Here is a 25,960-nt window from a genome sequence, read left to right on the forward strand (position 1 = left end):
TAAGTTTCATCTGAATCCGGATATTGTCATTCCGGCTCTAACTGATTCCTCGTCTTCTGATAACGATGACTCTATTCGTTATCTTGATGTGGTTTGTGCCTTGAGAATTTATGTTAAAAGATCACAGAAATTTCGTAAAACTGAGGATCTTTTTATTCTTTACAATGCTCACAAAAGAGGCTGGCCAGCTTCTAAGGTGACCATTGCTAGGTGGATTACGGCTGTTATTCGCCAGGCTTGCAACGGGGCTGGGGAGCCTGTCCCTGATAATCTACGGGCGCATTCTACAAGATCTGTAAGTGCTTCCTGGGCGGCACGCCATGGTGCCTCCAGTGAACAATTGTGTAAAGCGGCCATGTGGTCTTCTGTACACACTTTCACAAAGTTTTACAGATTTAATGTGTTTGCCTCTAGGGATGCAAGTTTTAGGAGAAAGCTGCTTCGGGCCGCTCCAGTGGTGGCTGAATCAGGATCACATGGCGGTGGGCAGATCCTTTGCTCCATGGTCATGGATCATAGCCACAACAGACGCCAGCCTGAGAGATTGGGGAATGGTGGTCCTGCACCTCAGGCTCCAGGTGCCTTGGTCAGTTCAGGAATCAGCCTTATCAATCAACACATTAGAGTTGAAGGCAATTCTTTTAGCCCTCCGAGGGGCCCAAACTCTTCTTCAGGGCCACCCAGTCAGAGTTCAGTCCGACAATGCCACGGCTGTGGCTTACGTCAACAGACAGGGAGGAACCAGGAGTGCAGCTGCAATGCGAGTGGCAGCTCAGATATTCCTTTGGGCAGAACAGTACGTTCCAGCAATCTCGGCGGTGTTCATTCCAGGAATAAAAAGTTGGGAGGCCGATTACCTCAGTCGCAATGCGATGATGCCAGGGGAGTGGTCCCTCCACCCGGAAGTATTTCAGTCTCTAGTTCAGAGGTGGGGTCTTCCGGATATAGATCTCATGGCCTCCAGACACAACAAAAAAGTTCACAGGTTTTGTGCAAGGGCAAAAGACCCCTTAGCGATAGCGGTGAACGTGATGTCCATGTCATGGAAATTTAGGTTGGGTTATCTGTTTCCCCCGATTCCCATGCTTCCCAGAGTACTCAGACTAGTGAGGCAAGGTGGTCGGCCGGTGATTCTAATAGCTCCGTCATGGCCGCGTCGAGTGTGGTACGCAGACATAATATCCATGGCGGTGGGACAAGGATATCGTCTTCCGTCACGAGACAACCTTTTTCTCCAAGGTCCCTTTCGTCACCAGAATTTACCTCAGCTCAGTTTAACGGCATGGCTGTTGAAGCCAGCCTCTGGAGAACTAGGGGTTTTTCCCCCAGTGTAGTCAACACTATGCTGCGAGCTCGAAAACCGGTTGCGGCTCGCATCTATCATCGTATCTGGCGAGCCTATATTAGATGGTACGAAAATAAGTCCTGTCACACATCTTCCTTTCGTCTCCCTCGCTTGTTGGCTTTTCTTCAGGATGGGCTGGAAGCTGGCCTCCGTTTAGTTTCATTGAGAGTTCAGGTTTCAGCGCTTTTAGTTTTCTTTCACCTGAAATTAGCGGACTTGCCAGACGTCGGGACCTTTCTTCAGGGAGTCTTACATATTCAGCCTCCTTACGTTCCGCCTACAGCACCATGGGATCTTAACCTGGTACTGGATATGCTTAAAGGGCCTCCTTTTGAGCCATTACCTACGGCAGATTTTAGGTGTCGTACCTGGAAGGTCGTTTTTCTTTTAGCTATTGCATCTGCATGTAGGGTTTCAGAATTAGGAGCTCTGTCTTGCCGGGAACCATATCTGGTTTTCCACGAGGACAGAGCGGTGTTGAGAACCCTCCCTTCCTTCGTTCCAAAAGTAGTTTCGGCTTTCCATCCGAACCAGGAAATTGTAGTTCCGGTCTTTTCATCTACTTCCCATTCTGATCAACAGTCTGGAAAAGTTAGATGTGGTTAGGGCTCTCCGCATTTATGTCAAAAGAACTTCTCAGATTAGACGTACAGATTCTCTGTTTGTTCTTTATGATTCTAATAAAAGAGGCTGGCCAGCCTCAAAACAGTCCATTGCAAGATGGATTACGTCAACCATTAAGCAAGCTTACATAATGGCTAACTGTCCTGTGCCAGAGAGACTTGCGGCCCATTCCACCAGATCGGTAGGGGCGTCATGGACAGCGAGAAATGGGGCATCTGCAGACCAGGCTTTGCAGGGCAGCCACCTGGTCCTCTGTCCACACCTTTACAAATTTCGCTCGGTAGTGCCGGGCTTTCAGAGTGGTCCCACCCTTAGGGGGCTGCTTTAGAACGTCCCCATGGTAAGCAGTGTCCCTGGATGAAAGAGAAACGAGAATTTATGTACTTACGTTAAATCCGTTTCTCTGATTCCGTCTGGGGGACACTGCGATCCTTCCCTTTTGCTTTTTCTCTGTGTGCTCTTGTTTGATTGGCCTTTTTCTCCTTGGGCTTTTTAATTAACTGAACAGGAAGGGGCAGGGGGATTGTAGAGGGGAGGGGTCTGTCAGCAGTGCTAAACTTAACTAGCTAGGAGCCAATTCCTGTGCTCCCCTTCACAACCCATGGTAAGCAGTGTCCACCAGACGGAATCAGAGAAACGGATTTAACGTAAGTACATAAATCCTCTTTTTTCATCCTCCCTGTCTACTGTCAGTTATCTGCTTATCTTAGTATAATTAGTAATTTCATAATATTTTGATGTCTAAATCCCAACTTACTCACCTTGTAGTCTAATACTTGCTGATAATCTAGTAATGCATCTGTTTATTATGTGCACAAAATGCACTTTTGCTATTACTTCTGTGTCCTGAGATAAACTGTTGCTTATTGGATCAGCTGTAACCACATTTTCATTTTTATTTATTTTTATATAATCTGAAATTATTTCACTAGCAATGTCTTCTGTTAGAACACTGCGGACGAGAGCAAGGAGGGCGCCGACGGCGCTCCCATGCGACCCCCCTCTCCAACAATGGGCTCCTGGCAAATGGTCACCTGGTGGCTGCTTTACAGCAAACAGGGTCCCACAGCAAACTGCTCCAGGGCAGTGGAGGACCGCACCGGGAGCTGTGTCATGCAGGCCCAGTCTCCCCCAGCACGGCAGAGGCAGGGCTGTTGGTGGACTCTGCCGGCTACCAGACGAAGACAAGTCATGGACACAGTCATATTCAGACTGCGTTGGAAGCCAGGTAGCTGGGAGAAAAAGCCTGGTACGGGGCTGTAGCAGTCAGACTTACTCTCTGGCTAAAATCATGGGAGGCAGATGCAGAGTTAAAGAAAGCCATGGAGGCGTTGCCCTTTCAGGGGTCGGTTGTTTGTGGTCCAGAATTGAACTAGATTATTTCTGTCCCAAAGACAAGGGTCCGGAGAGTTTAGTCCTTTCGCTTCGTCGGTAGATCTCAGAGGTGTAGGCAGGCTTGGACAGGCAGACATCCTGGACCCAAGGCGGCTAACAAACAGTCTACATGACTTCCTTTTTCCCCTACCCGGAAGTTCTGTGGTGGGGGGGCCCTTCTCTTGCTCTTTCGGGTGCGGTGGATCCATTCTTCTCCCGATACCTGGGTAAGGTGTATCGTGGACAGGATCCCATCAGAAGTTAAAACGCCAATTGATTCGCTTGTCTCCAGAGACGGGACAATCCCTCAGATGGTGAATAGCCCTGGAGAATTTGCTAGTCGGCAGGTCCGTTACTCCATGGTCTTGGATTATTAGTATCCACAGACGCAAGCCTTCGGGGAAGGGGGCTGTGGCCCTTCATTTGAGACTTCAGGGGCTCTGGTCCGCTCAGGGGACCTCTCTCTCCATCAGCATACTTGAACTGAAAGTCATGTTAAAGGCCTTACACGGCGCCCAGTCCATCCTGCAGGGCCAACCGATCCGTCTGCAGTCCGACAATGCCACGGCAGGGTCGTGCGTCAACAGACAGGAAGGAGGGCACCAGGAGTGCAAGAGCACTGGAGGTGGTGACTCAGATCTTGACCTGGGCCAAGAATCACGTTCCCTCCATCTCTGCTTCGGAGAGTCAAGCAGGGCGAACTGCCAGTCGTACTGGTGGCTCCAGCTTGGCCGCAGAGGGTCTGGTATCCAGAAATCCTGTTGATAGCAGTACGTCCAGGTCTTCGGTTACTTCTCCAAGAAGACCTTCTTCTACAGGGACCATTCCAACATCAGTACTTACCGTGGCTGAATTTAACAGCATGGCTGTTGAAGCCAACCTTTGGAGGTCCGAAGGGTTCTTTTCACGAGTAGTGGACACCCTCCTTAGGGCTAGAAAACCAGTCTCAGCTCATATTTACCACAGCATCTGGCTTACCTACATTAGAGGGTGTGACAGCTGGACCTGCCACACGGCTTCTTTATGCCTCTCAAAGTTTCTTGCTTTTCTCCTGGATGGCCTGGATGGAGGCCTTCGTCTGGGATCCTTAAAGGTGGAGATTTCGTCTCTTTCTGTGTTTTTTCACCGTCGCCTGGCCGGACGTCAGGACCTTCTTGCATATCCAACCTCCATATGTTTTGCCCATGGCACCCTGGGATCTTAATCTGGTCCTTAATATCTTCAAGGACCTCCCTTTGAACCGTTACAGTCTGCGGAGTTACGGTTCTTAACATGGAATGTTGCTTTTCTACTAGCCATTGCATCAGCTCGTACAGTTTCCAAGCTGGGGGCTCTCTCATGTTGCGAACCATATCTTGTGTTTCACGATGATAGGGTGGTTCTTAGAACCATTCCTACCTTCCTGCCTAAAATAGTTTCCCGTTCTCATGTTAACCAGGAAATAGTGGTTCCAGTGTTCACAGAGGAACCACAAACCTCTGGAACAGGCTCTATGGAATTTCTGGATGTGGTCAGAGCTTTCCAAATCTATGTCCATAGAACATCAAATATTCGCCGCAAAGATTCTTTATTTGTTTTATTTGACTTCTCAAAATGAGGATAGCCGGCCTCCAAGAAATCTCTTTCTAGATGGCTTACGTCGACTATTAAGCAGGCTTATGTCAAGGCTAACTGACCTGTGCCAGATCGTATTGTTGCTCATTCTACCTGTTCGCTTGGCGCGTCTTGGGCGGCACGAAATGGGGCCTCAGTGGACCAGTTATGCAGAGCAGCCACTTGGTACATACCTTTACAAAATTTTACCAATTCAATGTCTTTGCGTCAGCAGACGCCAGTTTTGGCTGTAGTACTCTACGAGCCGGGCTATCAGAGCGGTCCCTCCATTAAGGGGGCTGCTTTAGAAAGTCCCCATGGTAGCAGTGTCCCCCAGATAGGATGAAAGAGGATCTTTATACTCACGATAAATCCGTGTCTCTTAATTCCTTCTGGGGGACACTGCGTTCCCTCCCTTCTGCTCTTTTGCTGTTTGGTCTCTGGCTTCTTGACTCCCCTTCTTTTGGTCTTTATACTTAAACTGAAAAGGCTACAGGGGTATTGCAGAGGGGAGGGGTTTGTCAGCAGCATACATTAACAAGTTAACTAGTTTAGTGCCAAACTCCACTCCCTTCACACAACCCCATGGTAGCAGTGTCCTCCAGATAGGGTGAAAGAGAAACATATTTATCATGAGTATAAAAATCCTCTTATTTTCTATATCCAAAGGAGGACACAAGTCTTGCTGATAAGTACATACTTCTTCCACCCAAGAAGGCAGGGCATTTACATGAAAATAAGAACCTCTCCGTTACTTTTATGTATCAGTACTGAACATAATTTTTATGCACACACAACGTAACACTGTGGCACCAGCTACACCACGCCACAACTTCACCTAAAATACAACTTGGCTTATACATAATGGGTTCTAACAATATTTGCAAATGCATCTGTATAAATGTTCTAGAGTTTATCAGTATGGAAATCCCATTTAAAACTGTCAGCCACCTTTGCAGAAAATAAATGAACAGGTGTAAGTAGCTGTACAGAAAATATACATTTATTGTTAAACACTGACCATTCTATCAGTGTATGGAAACTTTTATATATACTTGTGAATGTTGTTTGTAGCTGTTTATGTAAGGCAACTTATATCTTATGTTTAGTGGTCCTTGAGTATTACTATGTTTGCGTGAAAACTTTTTGCCAATCTTCTGTGGTTTTGTTGTGCATGCTGCTCTAGTCCGCAGTTCCATATTTTAATTGGCAAGAAGTGTCTTATAAAATATAGGAGTTTACTATATTGATACTTTGTTCAAATCAACAGTTAAATCCGCTGCATAGAAATGTTAATCAAATTGGGGATGTAACATGACAGCTGTTTTGGGTTACAATTAACATGGCAGAGTTATCAACAGCTGTCATCGGTCAGAAAACTAGGTTTGGCTCAATTTAGGTAGGGTAAAACATGGAATAAAAGGACAACACTGTTGTGACAACCTTTAAGGTTGTATTGTACATGGTTTGTAATCAGGTCAGATTTTTCCTCTCCTCTTCCATACTAGATCAGTAAAACACATAAGCATAAGACTTTCTATTCCAAGAATGTAATTTATGAACAAATTGCCCCTTAGCTAAAGCTATAAATCTTTTGTTGACCAAGGTAAAATTAATTTACGAGAAATAGACTCCAATAGAACAGTGCCCCAAGTGTTCACATTATATGGTTCATTAATTACAAAGCAATAACTTTTCATGTAAACATTGTTTTATTCAGTAACAAAACCTCTACACAACATCGTAAAATAAGTAAACGTGTCAGTGCATTGTGTCTTTAATCTCCCCTGATATTCCACAATATAAACTGTAAGCAATGTAAAATACTGTCCAGTGCCCTAAGTTGTGTTATGTGTTCCAGCATACTTATTTTTTTCTCTGTGTGTCCAGTTCCTGTCTCTTCAGAGTCGTCGGAGGAAAAGGAGGACAGTAGAGGACACCTGAAGAGGCCTCCAAGCCCTGGAAATAGCCCTGGAATAAAGCCTTCTAAACGTGCCAAAATCAAAGTGACCATTGTCTCTCATGGCGATACAACGGTAGGAGGGAGCACTGTCGCACAAGAAGGTCTGTAAACCAATGTACTGTCCACTGTGAATGTGCTTCTTACTTAACCCTTGCACTGCCACAGGCACCTGTTTCCTGGTAGACGATTATAGGAAATGGGATTTCTTATCTAAGTTGTTTTTCTGGTACAAATGCTGGCGTCTTGAAGTATACAGGCATCTTTCCAGGAATTCCTCATTGCACTTTTATTACCATCCAGAACTCTTCTGTATAGATAAAGTTTCACTTTTGAGATCACTCTGCAGTAATAAGCACAGCCTGTTAAATAAATTACTGGGGTTGATTGAAACATCAACTCGTGACATTTAGTGTAGGAATGTAGTGTAACTGTAAGATGAATAGCAGGAAGCACAGAACACCCGCTTTAAATATTATTGAAGATTATTTTAACCATTGTACTTTTTGGAGTGTAGGGTTGAACATGTTTACCGGGCTATATTACACTGTTTATTTTCTTCAGATGACCACAGAGGTCAGTGCAAGCAAATCACATGACTTTCTGGAACAGATCTGCTATGATCCGTACCCTTTAAAAGATGTGTATAACATTTCCTAAATATAGTCTTTAAACTACTTAAATATTGCTTAATTTTAAAAAAAATTAAATATGTTAAACTGTTTTCTCAAAGCCTGCCCCATTTTTTATCTACAGAGGATCTTTAGCACATTAGCACACTACTTGTCTTCTCATTATCTCATTTTAAAGGCCCATAAAAAACCTAAAGTACAAGAGCTACTTATACATTGACAAATATATATGTAAAAGTTCCCACCCTTCTCAGAGCTTTCAACGTTTGACATTGTATTTACCCTTTCTCTGCAGCTGAATGCAAGCTGTTCTTCTCTATTTTTAGTTGTCAGTCTGTGAGAAGCACACTATCTGTCTTCAGTAGACTTTTAGGCAGGAAGTCTGGTGTGCATAGGAGAAAAACCTTCCATCACAGCTTTATCTTAAACATTTTCTGGTGGGCTCCTTAATTTTTATTATGATGTGGAGTGAATTTTCCTGCTCTGATTTAAGTCCACTCATTCTCTTAAAAGGCATGATAAAAAGCCATTGTGAGTGATTCTGTTGTAAAACAGTTTTATCGTGATGGAAGTGCGCTAGATGGCACTGTCCCTGTACACAGGGCACTGTATGGTTTGACAAGTAAAAATGGAACATGATTTAAATCATGTCCCTTGGGTATTAAAGTCAACAGGTCTTACTCCAATTAGACTGTGTTTTCCACCACCATCAACAAAACATCAACTGATGGAATTTTTCATGGACCAATGGTGTTCGATGTAACCAGAGTTGCAGACATTTATAGAATCTGTGCAAAGGGGGTTTTAAACTGTTCTATCAGCTTGTGTTGTCCTTTTAATCTTAATTAGACACTTTTTATGCCTTTCCTTTATTTTGGCACTTGTATTTATCTCTCAACTTTTATTTTGCTCCTTTTCTACATCAGATTTTTTTAATTATTGGGAAAAAAATTGTATAAACTGATGTTTCAATTCTAAATGTGGTATCTAATTTTGCCCAAAATGCACACAACTCTCCTCACACTGAAACCACAGATGCTACATTCTCTTGGAAAAGTGTACACACTTTCTCAGTCTTTCTTCCTTATATTGATTGCATTGAACTCTGCAAGCTCCACTCTGCCTCACTAGTCTTGAACAGTTATACGTCAGTAATTGTTTTTATAATAAGAGTGACATCTAAAAAGCTGGTTCATTGCAGGTTTCAAGTAAATGAAATGTATATGAATGGGAACTGTGAAATTCAGGACTGACACATGCAGAGAGGATTCAGTTGTGCGCTATGTCTAATGTGTGATTACTGTGTGTTCATGCAGCCTCAAAGTCTTCACCCACGGCAGTGATTGGCCAGTCTTCAGTGGGCACGAAAGAGATCACGAGCCTGCTCACTGCACCTAAGTATGTACTTTCTTTTCTGTTGTCAAAGTTGTTAGTAGTGTCTCCATGGCAGCTGGGGGTAACAATTCTATGTTATGGAAGGCGGTCTTAATACTTTAGTGATTTTGTCTACTGATTATGTTACTGACATTAGGTGGGCTATACTCAGTGAAAAAAAATAATAATAATAATGCACAGCCAATGCCACAGTGATGTCATTGGAGGAAGGGCTGAGGTGTCAACTGTAACACCATGTTTATGTTTAATGTTCGGACATACATGTTTATTTATATAAATACCATTATCATGATAGAAAACCTCTGCGAGCACAGGGGCTTACTTCAGCCAGGGAAGGGTTACCAGTTTTAGGGGCTGACATCCGTATCTTGCCGTCACTGACTTTTCCTACTGGTGCTGCTTGGACAAAAAAGCCACTTAGAGACCGCAAGTGTCAACTGCGTACTGATATGATGCCCCCACTTGTCAGAAGGTAACCTTGCTACTAGCAGGCTACTTCACCAGCACCTGGAACTGGTTGTTTGTGGGTAGTGCGCAAAGCTGCCAATTCCTTCTGACCATTTACTTTAGATCCGGACTGCTGGATAACGGTCAGAACACCAGGCAGAGAGAGAAATTAACACTGTAAGGCTTCTTTGCTGGTAGCATGGTCTGAGACACTGGGCAGAGAGGGGAAAAAAAGCATACATAATTTTATCTAGAGGAGCCAGGAGGGTATCTTTGTTCCTCTATATCCCAATCAGTTATTTTTCTAACAAAACCCCACCGAACAGAACTAGAAAAGAAAAAACTGAGAGAGACAACAACACAGCTGAATGTTCTTTTTATTTGGTCTATATTTAATGGGAGAACTGTAGCGTAACAAAGGGTGGGTGCCCAGTGTCGCTGCATCTATGCTCTTTCTATTAGTATTTTTACGTTCTTTTTAGGAATGCCAAAACAGTATGTGTGTAACATAATAGCCTCAAAATTCTGATATGTTGTATTTAGGCACCTAATTTGAACAGGTGACATTCAGGAGAGCCAATTGTACCTAATTTGAGTATGTTCCCTTTAAACTGAGAGAAAACTGGCGATGTTACATTGTTTAAAAGTAAATGTTTATATGTATGAAAATCATTTGAAATTGCCAAAAAATATTAATATTATTCTTTGCTACTTGTGTAAAGACGTCAGTTGTGGGTATGTGACCTCCTTGTCTGAACTGACTAAACAGATTCAGGTGTACCGATATAATTGATGATAATGCAGTGTTTGTATATGACTCATGTGTTTGTGCCACCTACACACAGTGCAGGCCTTTATTTTCTGCGCAGAACCAATATTTAGCCTGTCAGTTAGCTGGGAAATAGAGACTGTGGCATGGTACACGCAATACCTCGTGTCTCAATGTTGTCATCGGTTCTTAGTCACTTCACAGACTGCATTCTCATGAGTGAGCCCACACTATGTGTATATAAATGTGTTGAATACAGGATGTGAGTTTCAGTATATCCAGATTTTAGGAAGAGGGTCTTTTCTGTCCTAAGGCCGGGTCTCTGCATTCCAGTTTATTAAACAGCAATTAAAAGCCAAAGCAGATAATTGCTCTGAAAATTAGAACTGTACATTTTAATTTACATTACCCACATCTGATATGTTCCCAATACTAACTCATTCATATATCTCTACTTAAAGAATTATGGTAATATAACATTTTCAATGCAGATTGTATATGATAGTGTTTTATTTAAAGAGGAGTTTTTACATTTTATGTGACACTGCTTAAGATGTAATTTCTTGATGTGTGAAATGTGAAGAAAACACTGCAAGTTCCTTACACCAAAGATCCGCAGTGTTCCCACTTTGGGCCTGATTCATGATTTTGCGTATCTTTCGTGACATAGCTCTGCGCATGCTCAGAAACGGACCTTCTCTGAGTCCAATAGTGGACTCTACACTCCCTCCCCTCACAGTGGCTGGTTGTTGTTAGCTATTTAGGTTCTAGGTATTTTGAGGTTTCACTTCCCTTCTGGGTTTTGTTATAAAACTGAAGATGTCTCCAGATGGGAGGGACAGAGTAAGGGGCGGAGCTATCCTTAATATAAGATTTAAGGTGCCCTGACTCCAATACCACCTAATATACCCTTTTGTCACAGTGTCCCCCCCCAATGTACTCAGAGAAATGGATTTTATGGTGAGTAGAAAATCCTATTTATAGGTGTTCTGATGTGCGTTTGTACGTATACTGCTGTCTGTTCTGTGTGTTTACATATGGCAAGTGTAGGCAGAGCGTACTTACAGCTAGTTTCAAATTCTTGAGATACGCTTGGATTTTAATACGATCAGAACTATGCTTCTGTTCCGTGCTCTTTTTTTAAAAACGCAACCTGTGTGCAAGTTGCATTCGGACTTGAATCGAACACTTTGTGTATTATTATGTCCACAGATTAAGGAAAAGTTTTTGGTTTCTTGTAAGCTTCTGTATGTGTCTCTGCCTCACATTCTCTTTGACAAGTCATGTCTAAACTGTTCTTATGTTATTATCTCTCTTCACAGACTGGGTTCTGAAAATGTTCCATCCAGCTCAGCACCATCAGTTCTGATCCCCAGCACATCGGGCCCTAGTGCTTTTCACTCAATCCAGAGTCGTCTGGTGTCCAGTATTGTCCCTGGTATGCAGAACCAGCAGGCTGGAACATTGACAGGTACTGCAACACAGATTTTATACATCCCTGGGGTGTCAGGTGGTTCAGAGGAGAAAATGAATAGTTTACCAGAATGTTTCAGGATTCTATATAACAGCAGTGATTGAATTATCATTGAGTAGTTTTATGGTTTACAGTTGTAATTTTTCAGTTATCTGAGCATCCCATCTCAATCATTTTCATGATAGTCTTTTCTCTCCTTTCTTTTTCCTGGAAACAGATCTCTGTATCAGCTAGTAACATATTTCCTGTTTTGTTTCAAGATAGAGACAACAAAAACCTTTTTACTCTTGCTCTTGCTAGTTGATTATCACTGGAAGATATTTTGAAAATGACTTTTTTCCGGTGCAAGTGATAAAGAGATGAATGCAATGTAAGGGTGTTGCCAATCTAGCTAAACAAATATAATGTTAAAATTGTCATTTATTAGATATGCCATCTCATAATGTTAGGTGAAATTCAACATACCAAATATACAGTTCTGGCCAGAAATTGTCAATACATATCAAACAAGATTGTATACATATACTGGTCTCTACAATTCTGTGCATCACATGAAACTGGAAATATTTCCAAGTAGTATTTAGCACTGGAGACAGACAAGTATACTTACTGGTAACAACCAGATACTAGTCACTGAGGTTCTGTTGGTAAATAATTGTCCCAAATGAGCGTTTGGTAATGATGTTTGTAAATCCTGATTGTTGGCAATGTGCACTAGGTATCCAGGAATAAATGGAAGCGTTCACTTGCAGTTAGTAGCAGGATGTTGCCCCCTGTGTCACAATCTTTTTGCACACCCAGGAGGCTTGTTTTATATGTATAGATGTTTTCTGGCCAGAATTGTAAATTTGGTATGTTGAATTTTGCCTAACATTTGTGAGATGGTATATCTAATAAATTTAAATTTTAACACTATATTTGTTTAGCTGGATTGGCAACACCCTTACATTGCATTCATCTCTATTCACTTGCGCCTGGGAAAAATTAATATTTACTAGTTACCCCTTAGGACAAATGAATCCTCCTCCCTACAACTTTCCCTAGCTGGCAGCAGCACTGACTCCTAAAGTAAGAAGCACAGTTAACCTACTACTATTTTTTAACGAGAAGATTTATTGTTCAAAAGCTCTGTTTCCTCTCTTGTCATGCTCTGGGTGTGAGGTGCAAGCTGACCAAACCATGCTCATGGTCAATAACCTTCTTGCTGAGTGCTCTAGACAGTAGGAGGGGCCCCTCCTTTCTACAAATCGATAACCATTCTGCAGCACCTATTCCCTCATCTAATTATCATCACCATTTATTTATATAGCGCCACTGATTCCGCAGCGCTGTACAGAGAACTCATTCACATCAGTCCCTGACCCATTGGAGCTTACAGTCTAAATTCCCTAACATACAGACAGATAGAGAGAGAGACTAGGGTCAATTTTGATAGCAGCCAATTAACCTACTAGTATCTAATGAAATATTTTGGGTTAAACAAATACAAGCCTGTCACCGCAGCATGTTAGATGCTTGTATACCAGATCTTATGTTTCTCTTTCCTACCATTGGGGGACACTGCGAGACATTGGGTATAGTAGGTGGGACTGGAGTTTAGGCACTAATTAAACTTGTTTGCTCCACAGACTCCTCCCCTACTATGCCTTTCTCTGTAGCTCAGACCTAATGAAATATTTTGGGTGAAACAAATACAAGCCTGTCACCGCAGCATGTTAGATGCTTGTATACAGGATCCTATGTTTTTGTAAATTTGGCTTATTTTTTTGAGGAATAAACAATGACAAAGTAAAATCTGTTATTGGGTATTCGTGACATGAGATTAGATTGATTACATTTTAGGACGTTGTAAGCACTAGATGACTGAATTATGTCCTGACATGTAAAAACACAGGTTTCAAAGAGGATGTACTTTCTTTTTCACATGATTGTATGTTCCTATTGATCCAAATTCATATAATCTTAAAGGGTCTGCAACAGTCAACATTTCAATATAATTTCTATGCTGCTGGGAAAGTCCTTCTACATATGTTATTTATACACAATGAACTCTAGATGGAAATTGATTACTATACTCTCAAGCAACTGCATGAATGAGTGGTCCTAAGCAGTCTATTCATGACAGATTAAGGACAGGTACTGGGATAATTGAAGTGGCACTGTGCAGCTGCCCTTACATTTGGAAACTGAGAATAATAGTATAATAATAGAAGTGGTGCTCTGCAGTGTTCTATACATGCAGAATAAGAACTAATGCTGATAATTGTACCCAACATATGAACGAAGAGAGATATTACTGTGCTACTATCCAGTAATACAAAATAAGAACAGTAATTTGGGATTACATCCAACATATAGAACATCATATTAAATATGAATCAGCACTGAATGTTACAGCCTGAATACAGAAGTTGTGATATGCAATTTGATTTGTTTGGAGAGAAAAAATCCCAGGTACAGATATTTAAAAAAAACGTGTATTGTTCCTGGTAATCAGAGAGTGGAAGAACTGATATAGTAACTGATTTAGTTCCTTAGTATACAGTATCTCATTATATTTATGTATTAGGATCAGATACTGCAAGGAAGCCCATTGTATAGCGTTTACCATTGTCTTTAGTGTCTCATACTTAATGGTGACAGAAGATTTATGTATATACATCTCCCCTATCAATTCATTTATGTATTGTACTGTCTTCCAAACACTCCGTAATATGCATACATTTTATCCATATTTCTGAACTATATTTATCTATTATCCTTAATATAGTGCCACCATACTTTTGATAGTACCCAAGTGGCCTAGGTCCCAGGTGCCTGTAGCTGTAATGTGCTATAGCTAAATCTCCATGTACTATTGTATTATGTCTATCATTAACAATTCTTCCCAATCACTGGAATTCCCCTAATCTGAGGCTTGTTTTTTTCCATTGCACAGCAGCACTAAATCACTCCCTCATGTGACTCATACCAGACATATCCCCTTATCCTGCTCAGTAGAGACAGCTATATGCAGTGAACAGCAGAAGGGGAAGTCCCACTAACAAAGCTCTGCCTTTCTTTGTGCAATAGTGTCATGGCGATCAGTGTGACACAGAGCAGTTAAGAAATCATCTGGCATTCAGTGCAACTTCTCCTCTGCCGAGTGCTAATTGCTAACAGAAGGAACATTGCAGAGGACATACATATTTTTCTTCTCCACCCCCAGCCAGTCATGGGACACTACCTGCCTGTAATATATCAGATTTCACTGGAGAGACAGTGTTTCGGGGAATTATTTCTTATTTTGTATGATGGACAGCCCGTAAACATCATCACTTGTGACCATTATACCCCTCAGAAGGCGGGCCCTGTAAGTAGGGATAGGAGGGAGCTTTCATAGCAAAGTGCCCTGAGTCCTGTGGATGATATTTAAGCTAATTTTAGGTTGAGCCCCCCTTGTTATACAGGCATGTATTTATCAATCAGTACAAAATCCCAGTGACTACACCTGCCACAAGCACAGTAGGTGATGCTGTATGCTAAGCATGGACAATATTAGTAAATCTTCCTGTCCTATTATTATCCTTTCCATCAATAATATAATATTGACAATGAGTCTAATATTCATACAGGTTTGTAATAATCAGCAGGATTACATCTCTAAAGTTGGTCATGTACCCATCTTGACTTGTACCGGTATGTCATATGTTTTCTAGGCACAAACTCTGCAGCCTCTGCCAGCAGCCTCCTGCAGGGGTTAAGTTTCAGTCTCCAGGACATAGGAAGTAAATCACCTGCCCTCCCCGGAACCACTGCCAACACTGGATCCACCACACAGGTATTAATGCACTGCACCTAACAAGGAACTATGTATATAGTCTGTGTATTACTGAGTAATATACATGAAATAACTGGTGTGTTTATACTCATAAAGGAAAACAAGTCCACCATACTCTCTTTCATCCCGCATCTTGCTATATTAGGAGGGAGAGGCTTCTTTAACAAAGCAGAAACAAATGGATTGACAGCTTTCCCCATATTTGCTAAATAGATATGTTGCAAAAAAAGGACATTTCTCTTTCCTGCCATTGGGGGACACTGCGAGACATCAGGATATTCACCTTCAGATTAAGACTAACAAACGGGATCACTTCCTTGAAACTTCTGTTTATTACATGTGTTAACCCCTCTTAGAAGCAACCCTTGAAGTGCTGCTGTGCTCGGACATCATGTCTTTAGATGTTTAATTCAGCATCGAGTTATAAACAGCTGTCCCATACTTTTCTTTGTTTGTATTAGTTTCCAAATCTCCTTGGCTAAAAGTTCTCATGAATATGCCTCTCTCACTTTCTGTTTACCCTACTATACATTTTTTTAAGTTCCCCTTGCCTCTTTCCCCATACTAGTCCTTTGTTCGGGGATCAAATATTTGTTCAATTTAACAGGGCTCTGGTACTTACAGTCCATAGAGACTTCTGCTGGGCAGCCTCTCTATTCATCTCTGAGCACAGAGATTTTTTTTCATTTGTTGCTGGGCTAGAAATTAAAGCCAGCTCCCGATTGGAAGAACCATGCAGCCATCCAATCAGGAGTCGCCTGTCATTGCTTGTTCTGCATCATATATCTCTCAGATTCCTCAGATGTTTATGGAAATTGTCTAGCAGAGGTCCCAAGTAAATTTAAATACCAGCGCCCCAATGAACCGAACACACAGGATACCCGTGTAGGAAGCCCTATATTGAAGGATTCATGTAGGGGAAATATAAAATAAAAATATATTCTGGAGATTAAACCCATTTAATGTATGTTCCAGTATTGTTATCAGTATAAGATCGCTTTGTCTCTCTTGTATACACTCCTATATCTGTCTATTGGTAAAGCTTAATTGTAATAAAGTATAATAGTAATATAGCTACGTTGTTTGGTCCACGGCAGGCGCTGACAGTTAAAGCTCCAACCCCCCTCCAAGGCTTGGCTACAATAACCACAGGAACTGGTACAATCCTGCGTACCATCCCTGTGGTGACTGCTTCTTCCTCTTTTGTGGCATCAGCTGGTGGAAAACAAACAGCTATTCATCAATTGCTTACAAATGGTGGCCTAGCAAAACTTGCTAGTAGTATCCCTGGGCTGGCACAGCTTTCCAGCCCAACTACAGGTAATAATAAGTGTCTGTGTGTGCACAAATAGCAATATTGCAAATATAATTCTCATGCTGAAGCTAGATATAAAAGAAATGACCTGTTATCCCTATGCTATTAGGTTTAAAGGCTCCAACCACTATCACAGTCACTCTACGTGGTCAGCCCAGTCGTGTCACCCTCAGTCAGGCCAATATAGGAGCGGGGGCACAGCCAAAACACAATGATTCCTCCCAACAGGTAAGAAACAACACAAAAGCCTAAAGTAAAATCTGTCAGGCTCTATATAAAGCTGCTGTAACTGTGAGAGTCTGGTCTACATGTCTATAAATATTTTTCTCTTTCTACCATTTGGGGTACACAGACTTACTGGTGAGGATTAAGTCTTTCACTCTTATTAGGCAGACTAATTTTATTTAAGTTCAGGATCTTTCCTCTTAGCCCACTGCTGATAGGAGATCTGCACAGGAGGGCCAGGGCCCTAGTTCTGCACATGTTAGATATTTAAGATCCTGCAGCCTCTATTTTCATGGCCACATTTTTTTTTAATCTGTTGGTTACCATAGGTTTGTGTAACATACTGACAACTGGCCATTGTCGGCCTTTGAAAGTTCTAGGTTGCATGATGTAATGACCGTTGATATGTTACATGGACCTACAGGCAATGAAAAGCTGTGCACAGGTTGCATAAAGCTTTTATGGATTAATATGTTTATTCCACTAGGGTCACATTGCTGTGATCCCAGTGGAATAGAGCTACTTGTTGTATTTGCCGTGAAGTATTGAGTATTTTTTTATTACGCTGCCCTTTGTGGGAATTTCTCATTTTTAGCAAATCTAAAGAAATTTAAACTCCCAAACAACAGGTGGTGAAAGTACCTTTCTGCCTTTGAACCTTGACTTTTTGCAAAAACAGTGTTAAAAGCAGGGTTTCAAATCCTGTGTCCACAGGCACATCACCTTGCAGGATGTAGAAATACACATCTAGATAATCAACCTTTCCAAGTCCTCTCTTCATCCCAGTATTCGGATGATGTTCTTAGGCCACAGCACCAACTTCTGTTTCCAACAAGGCTTTCTTCCTATCAACAAGATCTAGGCTTTTTAGGGTCTAATCAGTCAGCACCTGTCATCATCCTTAGTCTCAGTTCACGTTAGCATGAAGGTGCTTTGTATCATAGTTTCCATTGTAAAGGAAGTTCCATTTGCTCGGTTCTTCCTGAGTCCTCTATGGGGTGTCCTAAAGGGCTGGGACAGGTCTCGTCTCCATCTGTCCCAGACTCTGTAGTTCCCTCCTGCAAGAGGTGATCTCTTCCATGGCAGATCGTGCCCACACACCTTTTACAATGAAACTGATTTTACAATGTGAAGTGGTAAATACTGATGCAAAATTTGAAAGTTAAGGTCTGCAAACGTTGGTCTCTTCAGAGACATGCCCTCCTAACCTGGTTGGTTTTGGGTCATGCTCATCCGCAGGTCTTTGTCCATCTGATTGTTGAAAGAGAAAAAGGGATTTTTTACTTACTGATAAATCCTTTTCTGTAATGCCAATGGGGGGCAGAGTCATGCCCATCCTGTAATGTCTCTCTGGTTGGTTGTTAATCAGGTTGGCCTGTTCATCTTACCTTACCTCATTATTCTTGTTAGGGTTTTTGGTTTGTTTTTTTATTACTTGTTTTTTTTCCCCCAATTTTCAGTTCCTCTGTTTTATGAATGAACAGGGGCTATGTTGATGGGAGAGGGTTAAGTAGAAAGGGGAGGAGTGTGAACTTTTACATCTAAAAGCTATTTGTGGGACTTTACATCCGTGACGGAGGTAACATCAATAAGTCTTTATCTTACCGATAAAGGATTTATCGGTAAGTTAAAACAATGCCTTTATCACTAGGGCAACACCTATATCTATACATGAACTGGCCTCTGAAGTTGTGTCTCTGCTGTGATCTCCAGGCACCAGACTCTTCTTCCACCACGGTGTCTGCCAGTAAACTTCTTCCCCCTCTTGTGACAGAGCAGTGCAAGGTATCGGCATCCAGCGACAGGACACCTGGTGAAAAAACCTTGTCCATAGTGCGTGCAGTGACTCCTCCAGCAGGTGAGAGCGATCATTTATGGCTGAATAAGGTGAATTAATAAAAGTATTAAGGACTTGGTATTACTACTATATAAATCACAGCAATGGATCAATGGGAAAATCTGCTGGGGTTTAATCATCATCATCATCACTATTTATATATATAGCGCCACTAATTCCGCAGCGCTGTACAGAGAACTCACTCACAGCAGTCCCTGTCCCATTGGTGCTTACAGTCTAAATTCCCTAACATACACACATACACAGACAGACAGACAGACACACAGACTAGGGTCAATTTGTTAGCAGCCAATTAACCTACCAGTATGTTTTTGGAGTGTGGGAGGAAACCGGAGCACCCGGAGGATACTCACGCAAACACGGGGAGAACAAACAAACTCCTCACAGATAAGGCCATAGTCGGGAATTGAACTTCTGACCCCAGTGCTGTAAGGCAGAAGTGCTAACCACTTCGCCACCGTGTTGCCCAACAACACTAACAATCATTTTACATAATCTTTTTTAAAATAAGATTATTTTTATTGCATTTTACATAAATACTGATATAGTATCTGCCGTTCATTTTGTCTTGTAAACTTATTGTTCTGAGAACTAAGAAATGTAGAAAAGCAAAACCACTTTTTCTATGTTAATTCTACAACTAAAGAGTTTATTGTGTTAATCAGAAACAAAGCTGGCTCCTTCCTCCATAAACATTTTCATATGGAGCTGTTAGCACAAAAATACCAAGGCAAGATAGGAAGCTGTAATAAACTTGTAGTTATATATAGTCTATGAATTGCTACTTTCTGTAATATGGGAGGATAAGTAAAATAATATCTTAAATTGTGTCTTAAAATGAAATGTTAATCCAAGAGAAAAAGTTATCACATGTGGCAGTACTAGAATATACTAGATATTGAAAGGATAAAAGATATCTAGATGTTTTTAACTGGTTTTGTTATTAACTGCATTTTTTTATATATTTTTCTTTAGTAACTACCAGTCCACCCAAGACACTTTATGTCATGTCGGATGCCAAGCTTTCTGCACTCACCAAATCTGTGGGCAGTGACTTGGCCTCTTTACCCCTGAAACAAATGACTTTACAAAGTTCTACAGCTGTCCCCACTGGAGCAGTGACTTTCACTACCCCGTCATTGGGCAACACACCAAATCCAGCCTGCACAGTAGTGCTTTCCAAGATTGGTCCAGTTCTACAGGCTTCCTCAAAAACTGTTATTTTAGCAAAAACTGAAGCTAGTGACAAAACACCAGGGAACCATATGATGAGTGCTGTGGAGAGCCTGGGTAGAGTACCGTCTGTCATTGATGAGTGCAGCACCATAATTCACAGCCGCGAGTCATTGGTCAACAGGCAGCTTCTACAACCTGCTCTGATAGCTTTGTCTGGCTCTAGTAACATGGTTCAAAGTCCAGGGACATCAGCCAATCAAAAACCACAATGACTCTTGTACACACAATTCTAGAAACAATTGCTTTTTCTAGAATGTCCTCTAAACCTCCTGCTTCATAAAACCAATGCTAATCGAACAGATGAAAGGAAAAATATGACTGAGAGGAGTGACCGCTTATCTGTTACAGAGGAAACATTAAATAAACATTGCCCATTGGTGTTTTGGGCAGAACTGCAGAAAGCTAGACAAAGATTAAATGTGTTCTGTACTCAAAGAACAATTACATGCTGTTAAGGTAACCAAAGTAGTCTTTGCTATAATAGAAATTGTATCATGTGGGAAGTTAAAGAGCTGACTTAAATGTAAATATTACATAGGTACTCCGGTATTTGGGCAGCATTTTTTCCTTATTCTCACCACATGGGCTGTGAGCTTTCATGAGCTGTGTTTCAAATGGAATGGAGAGGATGTAGCATGGTATGGATACCTACTGACCTCTACGCTCTGATTTCTACAACAATGGTGATGAAATGCACAGCTTGAAGGTTACCATATTTAAATTCCATATATGTGGAGACCGCAATCGTCACATCATAAGGAACAGTTTTCTTCAGCTTGAGATAAAACTTGTGTTGACAGGCCCTCAGTCAGCCATTTCAGAGGAGCTCATACTGATACACAATGGATATGGTATGTGGAACCACCACATAATTCTAATGTAAAAATATGGGTCGTGTGACTTTCTGAAAACTCCATAATATGTGACTGCACTGTACAGGTCAACGAGATGCATGCATTGTAGATAGTTATAAAATATGTGCAGAATATAGATTTTCAAACCTGTATTAATTTTTATGTCTATTTAACACCCAATGTGTGTAATTTAAAAAAATGATCTATAAATTGATGCACACCAGTGTGTTATTGTAGAGTAGAGTTTGCAGCAATTGATTAAATAACTCTATGGACAAGTAACAGAAGAACAAAGCAAATAAAATATTTGCATTTATGTATTGGGACTAGTTTGATTTGTGGAATTGAACAAAAACATGAGTTTATATAATTTTTGTGTATGTACATACGTGTGTGTGAGAGAAGCCTCAGCCGTTTGTCTGAGCATTGCTTTTCAATGGTAATCTATGAACTGGACACTGCAGTGCAGGCAAGTAACAACCTAAAGAATGGATTTATGTTATATATTTAATATAGCTCTTCTGAGTAAAATAAAGATACAGCAATAAAGCAGGAGAGAGCCACAGCATCTCTAATTACAAATCTTAGAACCATTGAGGCAGATCTATACGTAAAATACCGAGCAGCGGAAGGCCTGGCTATATATGTGAGTGCTGTTACCTTACTAAATGGTAGACGGCACTTGGTAAAATGATTTTTAAAGTGGAAAACTACTTCACAGATATTTTATTTTACCTCCTGCAGAGATAATAACATGACGTTTTTCCATTCATAACAATAAATATACTTTAAAAATAAATGAGCTTCTCTTTGTAGCATACTGTCGGCCTCAATGCTTATTGAACTCTATAGAAAGATGAAATTGAAATAAGATGGCAAGTTGCTAATCAATGCTTTAAAGAAAGCCAGAATTCCTGTACGGCGTAAATTTCTGTATTGCTAATATTTGCCCTTCACCAGCCGACCTTGACTCCAATCTACAGGTTGTTACTTATCTATTTTCTGTTTCTATTTTGCAAACTTTTTAATCATTAGTTGGTGTAGTCAGAGTGAAAATATCACACCCAAATGTACAGAGATAAGAACTAATTGGAGCCATAACCCTAAGATTCATTTATATATATATAATGAGCTCATGTTTTGAGTTGTTTTTTTCCATTTATAGAAGATTAAAATTTTCCCAGCAAGACCGTCCCTTCAGAGGTTTCTATAGTTCTTTAGCAGCAAGTTTCTAAACTACCAATCACAGCAATGACAGCTTCAGGGCATGCATATACTTCCTCATAGGGCCAGCACTGGCGTCATTAGCAACTCGGTGACTTCGGCTCCTGTCCCTAACAACTAAAGTGTTGCTGGTTGCATCGGTTGGCACCCACCACGCAAAGAAGCAGAGCTGACCGTTCAGTGACATTTGAAAGCAATATGCCACTGCAGAAGTGTTTTTAAAACATGAACTTTTAGGCAATTGGCTAAAGCAAAGCTAAATGTGAAAACTACATTATTATTTTTTCTACGTTGTACGTCCGTTACAGTTTGCAGCAGTAGAAAAGTAAATAAAAATAATTTTCTATTTTGTTTAGCTCTCTAGAGGGAATTTGATACACTGTACTTTTTAGTACATGGGTATAAACTCTTCGTTGTTTGACACGTCAACATATGATGTCCGAGTAGAGAAGACTCTGCTACTGGCATCTGGGTCTGCCATACGGTTAGAATTATATTAAGAGATATGTCCTAGATGTAAACCAGGGCAAGGGATTTAACAGTTAATTTAGGTTTTGGAATTTTACATGACAACCAGCAGGTTGGTAAATAAATATATATCTCCTAAATTACTTATTGAGACACTGTGCAAAATATATTCATATGTATATTATTATTATCTTTTATGAGGCGCCACAATGGGTCCGCAGCGCTGTACACAGAGCATAGGATAACAGTACATGGCATACAGGGTAGTACAAAAGCAAAGTGCAATAAGTATAAACAAGTACTAACTTAGCAGAGAAAGGTGCACAGGGCAAAGAAGTAAAAGTGAATTCCAGTGTACAGATAGAAAGGGAAGGAGGGAGTTGGCTAGTGAATAAGGGGTTGCACCTGTGCCCAGAAGAGTAGGCACCATTTACAGGATCGGGGCAGAGATGGAGAAGAGGTAAGATTGGGGCAGGAGTCAATTGACAAAATGGAGAGAAGAGGCAGAAAGCTAAAGGCAAAGATGAACAGGAGGAAAGAGGGCCCTGCTCAAGGCAACAGGCACAAGAGGAAGAGACACTGAAGGAACTATCAGAGCGGTATGAGGTAAATCAGGAAAGGACAGTGCTGCAACGGCAAAGGGAGTGAAGAGTGTCAAGGAGGAGAGGATGGTCTGCTGTGTCAAAAACGTCAGAGAGGTCATGGAGCAAGAGATGGGAGAAGTGGCCCTTGGTGAGGGCAGTGTCAGTGGAGCGGAGAGGGCTGAAGCCTGATTATAAGAGATCTGGGGTGAGGGAAGGGAGAGCTGTAAGGGGGAGATAGCATGGCAGATGGAGTCAATTTTCCCCTTGAAGTAAGCAAAGTCATGTGCTGTGAGGGTGGAGATGGGGCAGAGAAGGGCATTGATGGTGGAATAGAGGCGATAGTGGTTTTTGGACTGAGGAGATAATTTTGAAGTAAGACTTTGACAAGAAAGATGGCAGCGTAATAGGATAACAATGATTTTAAAATGGATAAAATTTGCATCGGAGTGGGACTTTCTCCAGAGGCGCTCAGCGAAATGGGAGCATCTCTGAAGGTAGCGAGTGAGCTTTGGATTGCCAAGTTCGATGCTTAGAATGTCGGAGGTGAAGTGTGGCAGGGGCGGCTTCATCTAAGGCTGCGGAGATAGTAAAAGGAGACTGCTGCGTTAGAGCAAGGCAAAGAGGTGATGGGAGAAGAGTGATTTAAGGGTGGCAGAGAAGTTGGAGGGGTCAAGATCACGAACGTTGCATAATGTCCGCAGGGTTTTTTGATGCAGAAGACGGAGAGGTGGAAGGAGAGAATAGTCAGAAAGCGGAAATGACGAATTAGATGGAATTGTGGTTTTGGTTAACGAGGTTAAGAGAATGCTGATCACGGTGAGTGGGAAAAGAGGTCCACTAGGTGAGAACATGGGCAGAGGTGATGGAGAACAGTTTGGAGGTAGAATTACCATTGAGGGTATCGACGGAGATGTTGAAGTCCCCAAGGATGAGGCTGAGTAGATTGGAGGAAAGAAAATGGGAGAGCCAGAAGACAAAATTGGCGAGGAAGTGAGGGGTGGGTCCAGGGGAGGAGTAGATGACTGCAGCATGGAGGTGGAAAGGGAAGAAAAGACGTATGGTGTGAGTCTCGAAGGAGAGGGAAGGGGAATCAAGACTGAAGGTGCAGTTAGGAGATAAAAGGATGCCTATGCCTCCAACTGAGAGCATGTGTTAAGGATAGAGCACCGGAGACAGTTTCACCAGGTGGAATACAGGATTCAGTGAGGGCAAGTCAGTTAAAGGAGTGAGAGAGAATAAGGTCATTGATGAAAGCAAGCTTGTTATAGTCAGATCTGGCATGATCTTCACTTTAAAGGCTAATGTGGTGCAAAATTACAAATGAATTTGTTTAGCATATATAAGGAGAAGCAATCTGTTTGCACACCTTCCTGACAGTTTATAGTAATGTGTATAGTAATTTTTTTAAGTTAATGTTTCTGTGGTTTATAGCTCAATGTCTTTAAAATAAATGATTTTCTATCTTTCCCTCTGCTGTGGGGGCATGGCAGGTTTTGGAAATGTTTCATTGCTAGCAAATGAATCTTTTTCCTGTACTCTTGCACTGAAGAATAAACAAGGGTCAAATGCAGAACATTAAAAGAAGCAGTTCTTGTGATACTTTGAAAGTATGTCAGTTTCATTCTGACTACAGGGATAAATACACTGGGTCCACGGCATATAGCAGTAGACTGATAGCGACTGCATGTACCAGCAGAAGTACTTTTAGAATATATAGGGAAATATATAATTCTTGACATTACAATGAATATAACAAGACTCATTGTCACGGGCACTAGGAGTCTTTACCCAGGGATCACCAGGTGATAGGCTTACCAGAGCAGTGTAGATGGTAATATGGTACTCTGGTAGCAGGGTGATCACGGAACAGGAAATAGCAGATGATGGAGATGCTCAGGAAAGTCTATGACTAGCAGCACTGGTAATATGGATGTAGAAATACACGAGGAACTGTATGGACAAAGGACACGTGAAGGTAGTCAGTGGTCTGCGGTAGCAAGTTGTACCACTGCTATAGTGAGGAGGAATGTCCAACAGAAACGAGGAGGTGATGAGAGTCAGCGGTCTGCGGATAGCAAGTTGTACCGCTGTCTGAGTGAAGGAATGGAATCCAAGTGGAGGTATCCGGGGAGTCAGTGGTCTGCATTAGCAAGTTGTACCACTGCTATGTGAGAGGATACTGGAACAGGTGACACAGGAAACAAGGATCAGTGGTCTGCCTCTAGCAAGTTGTACCACTGAATATATATGTGAGGAGGAGCACGGGGAGAGACTGCAATACAGGGGATACACGGGCACCTTAAACTTGATCCACAATAGCATGCACAATATATTAATGACTGAACAGCACTGCAATAATAGAAAGTCACTTGAGGTAATCCGGCACAAGATAACACAGTCAATGATGGCAATAGTCTCAGCGGATAGTAAACTCCAGAGGAGAACAAACTCAGTCCAGCAAGATATGCAATACACCAGCACAGTCAATGAGAAGTATGCATACCGTGGTTCAGAAGCAGGCTGTCAGACAGGAGTGCAGAGATACCTGAACGGCTGGAGGCCGGCAGGATGCGAAGTCCCTGGAGGGGTGAAGCGGTAATCAAGTAGGTGCAGCGCACAGGTAGGTAGACCAGCAGGGGAACAAATACTCAGGAAGCAGTAGTATGTAGAACTGGACTCCTGGAGGACCCTGAAGAGTAGCGATGATCTAGATGAGATGAAAACAGTGAGGCGCAGATCCGATGCAGACTGGCGAGTAGAGAC

The 25,960-nt window shown here is 41.7% G+C and overlaps 1 protein-coding gene across 2 annotated transcripts in view; it reads left to right on the plus strand.

Moving 5' to 3' along the window:
* KANSL3 (KAT8 regulatory NSL complex subunit 3) overlaps positions 1 to 21,237 on the plus strand; it is a 59,774-nt gene extending 38,537 nt beyond the window's left edge. The window contains exons 16-23 of one of the 2 annotated variants that reach the window (XM_075207352.1): positions 6,827 to 7,000; positions 8,845 to 8,926; positions 11,462 to 11,610; positions 15,312 to 15,433; positions 16,531 to 16,753; positions 16,858 to 16,976; positions 18,748 to 18,831; positions 19,807 to 19,945. In XM_075207352.1, coding sequence (XP_075063453.1) covers positions 6,827 to 7,000; positions 8,845 to 8,926; positions 11,462 to 11,610; positions 15,312 to 15,433; positions 16,531 to 16,753; positions 16,858 to 16,976; positions 18,748 to 18,807 — 929 coding nt within the window. In that variant the 3' untranslated portion in view covers positions 18,808 to 18,831; positions 19,807 to 19,945. Of the gene's footprint in view, positions 1 to 6,826; positions 7,001 to 8,844; positions 8,927 to 11,461; positions 11,611 to 15,311; positions 15,434 to 16,530; positions 16,754 to 16,857; positions 16,977 to 18,686; positions 18,832 to 19,806 lie in introns of both variants that reach the window. The other variant, XM_075207351.1, reaches the window with a different exon arrangement.
* Positions 21,238 to 25,960: the final 4,723 nt, after the last annotated feature.

Source organism: Mixophyes fleayi, chromosome 4 (genome assembly GCF_038048845.1).
Source record: "Mixophyes fleayi isolate aMixFle1 chromosome 4, aMixFle1.hap1, whole genome shotgun sequence".
NCBI classification, from domain to species: Eukaryota; Metazoa; Chordata; class Amphibia; order Anura; family Limnodynastidae; genus Mixophyes; species Mixophyes fleayi.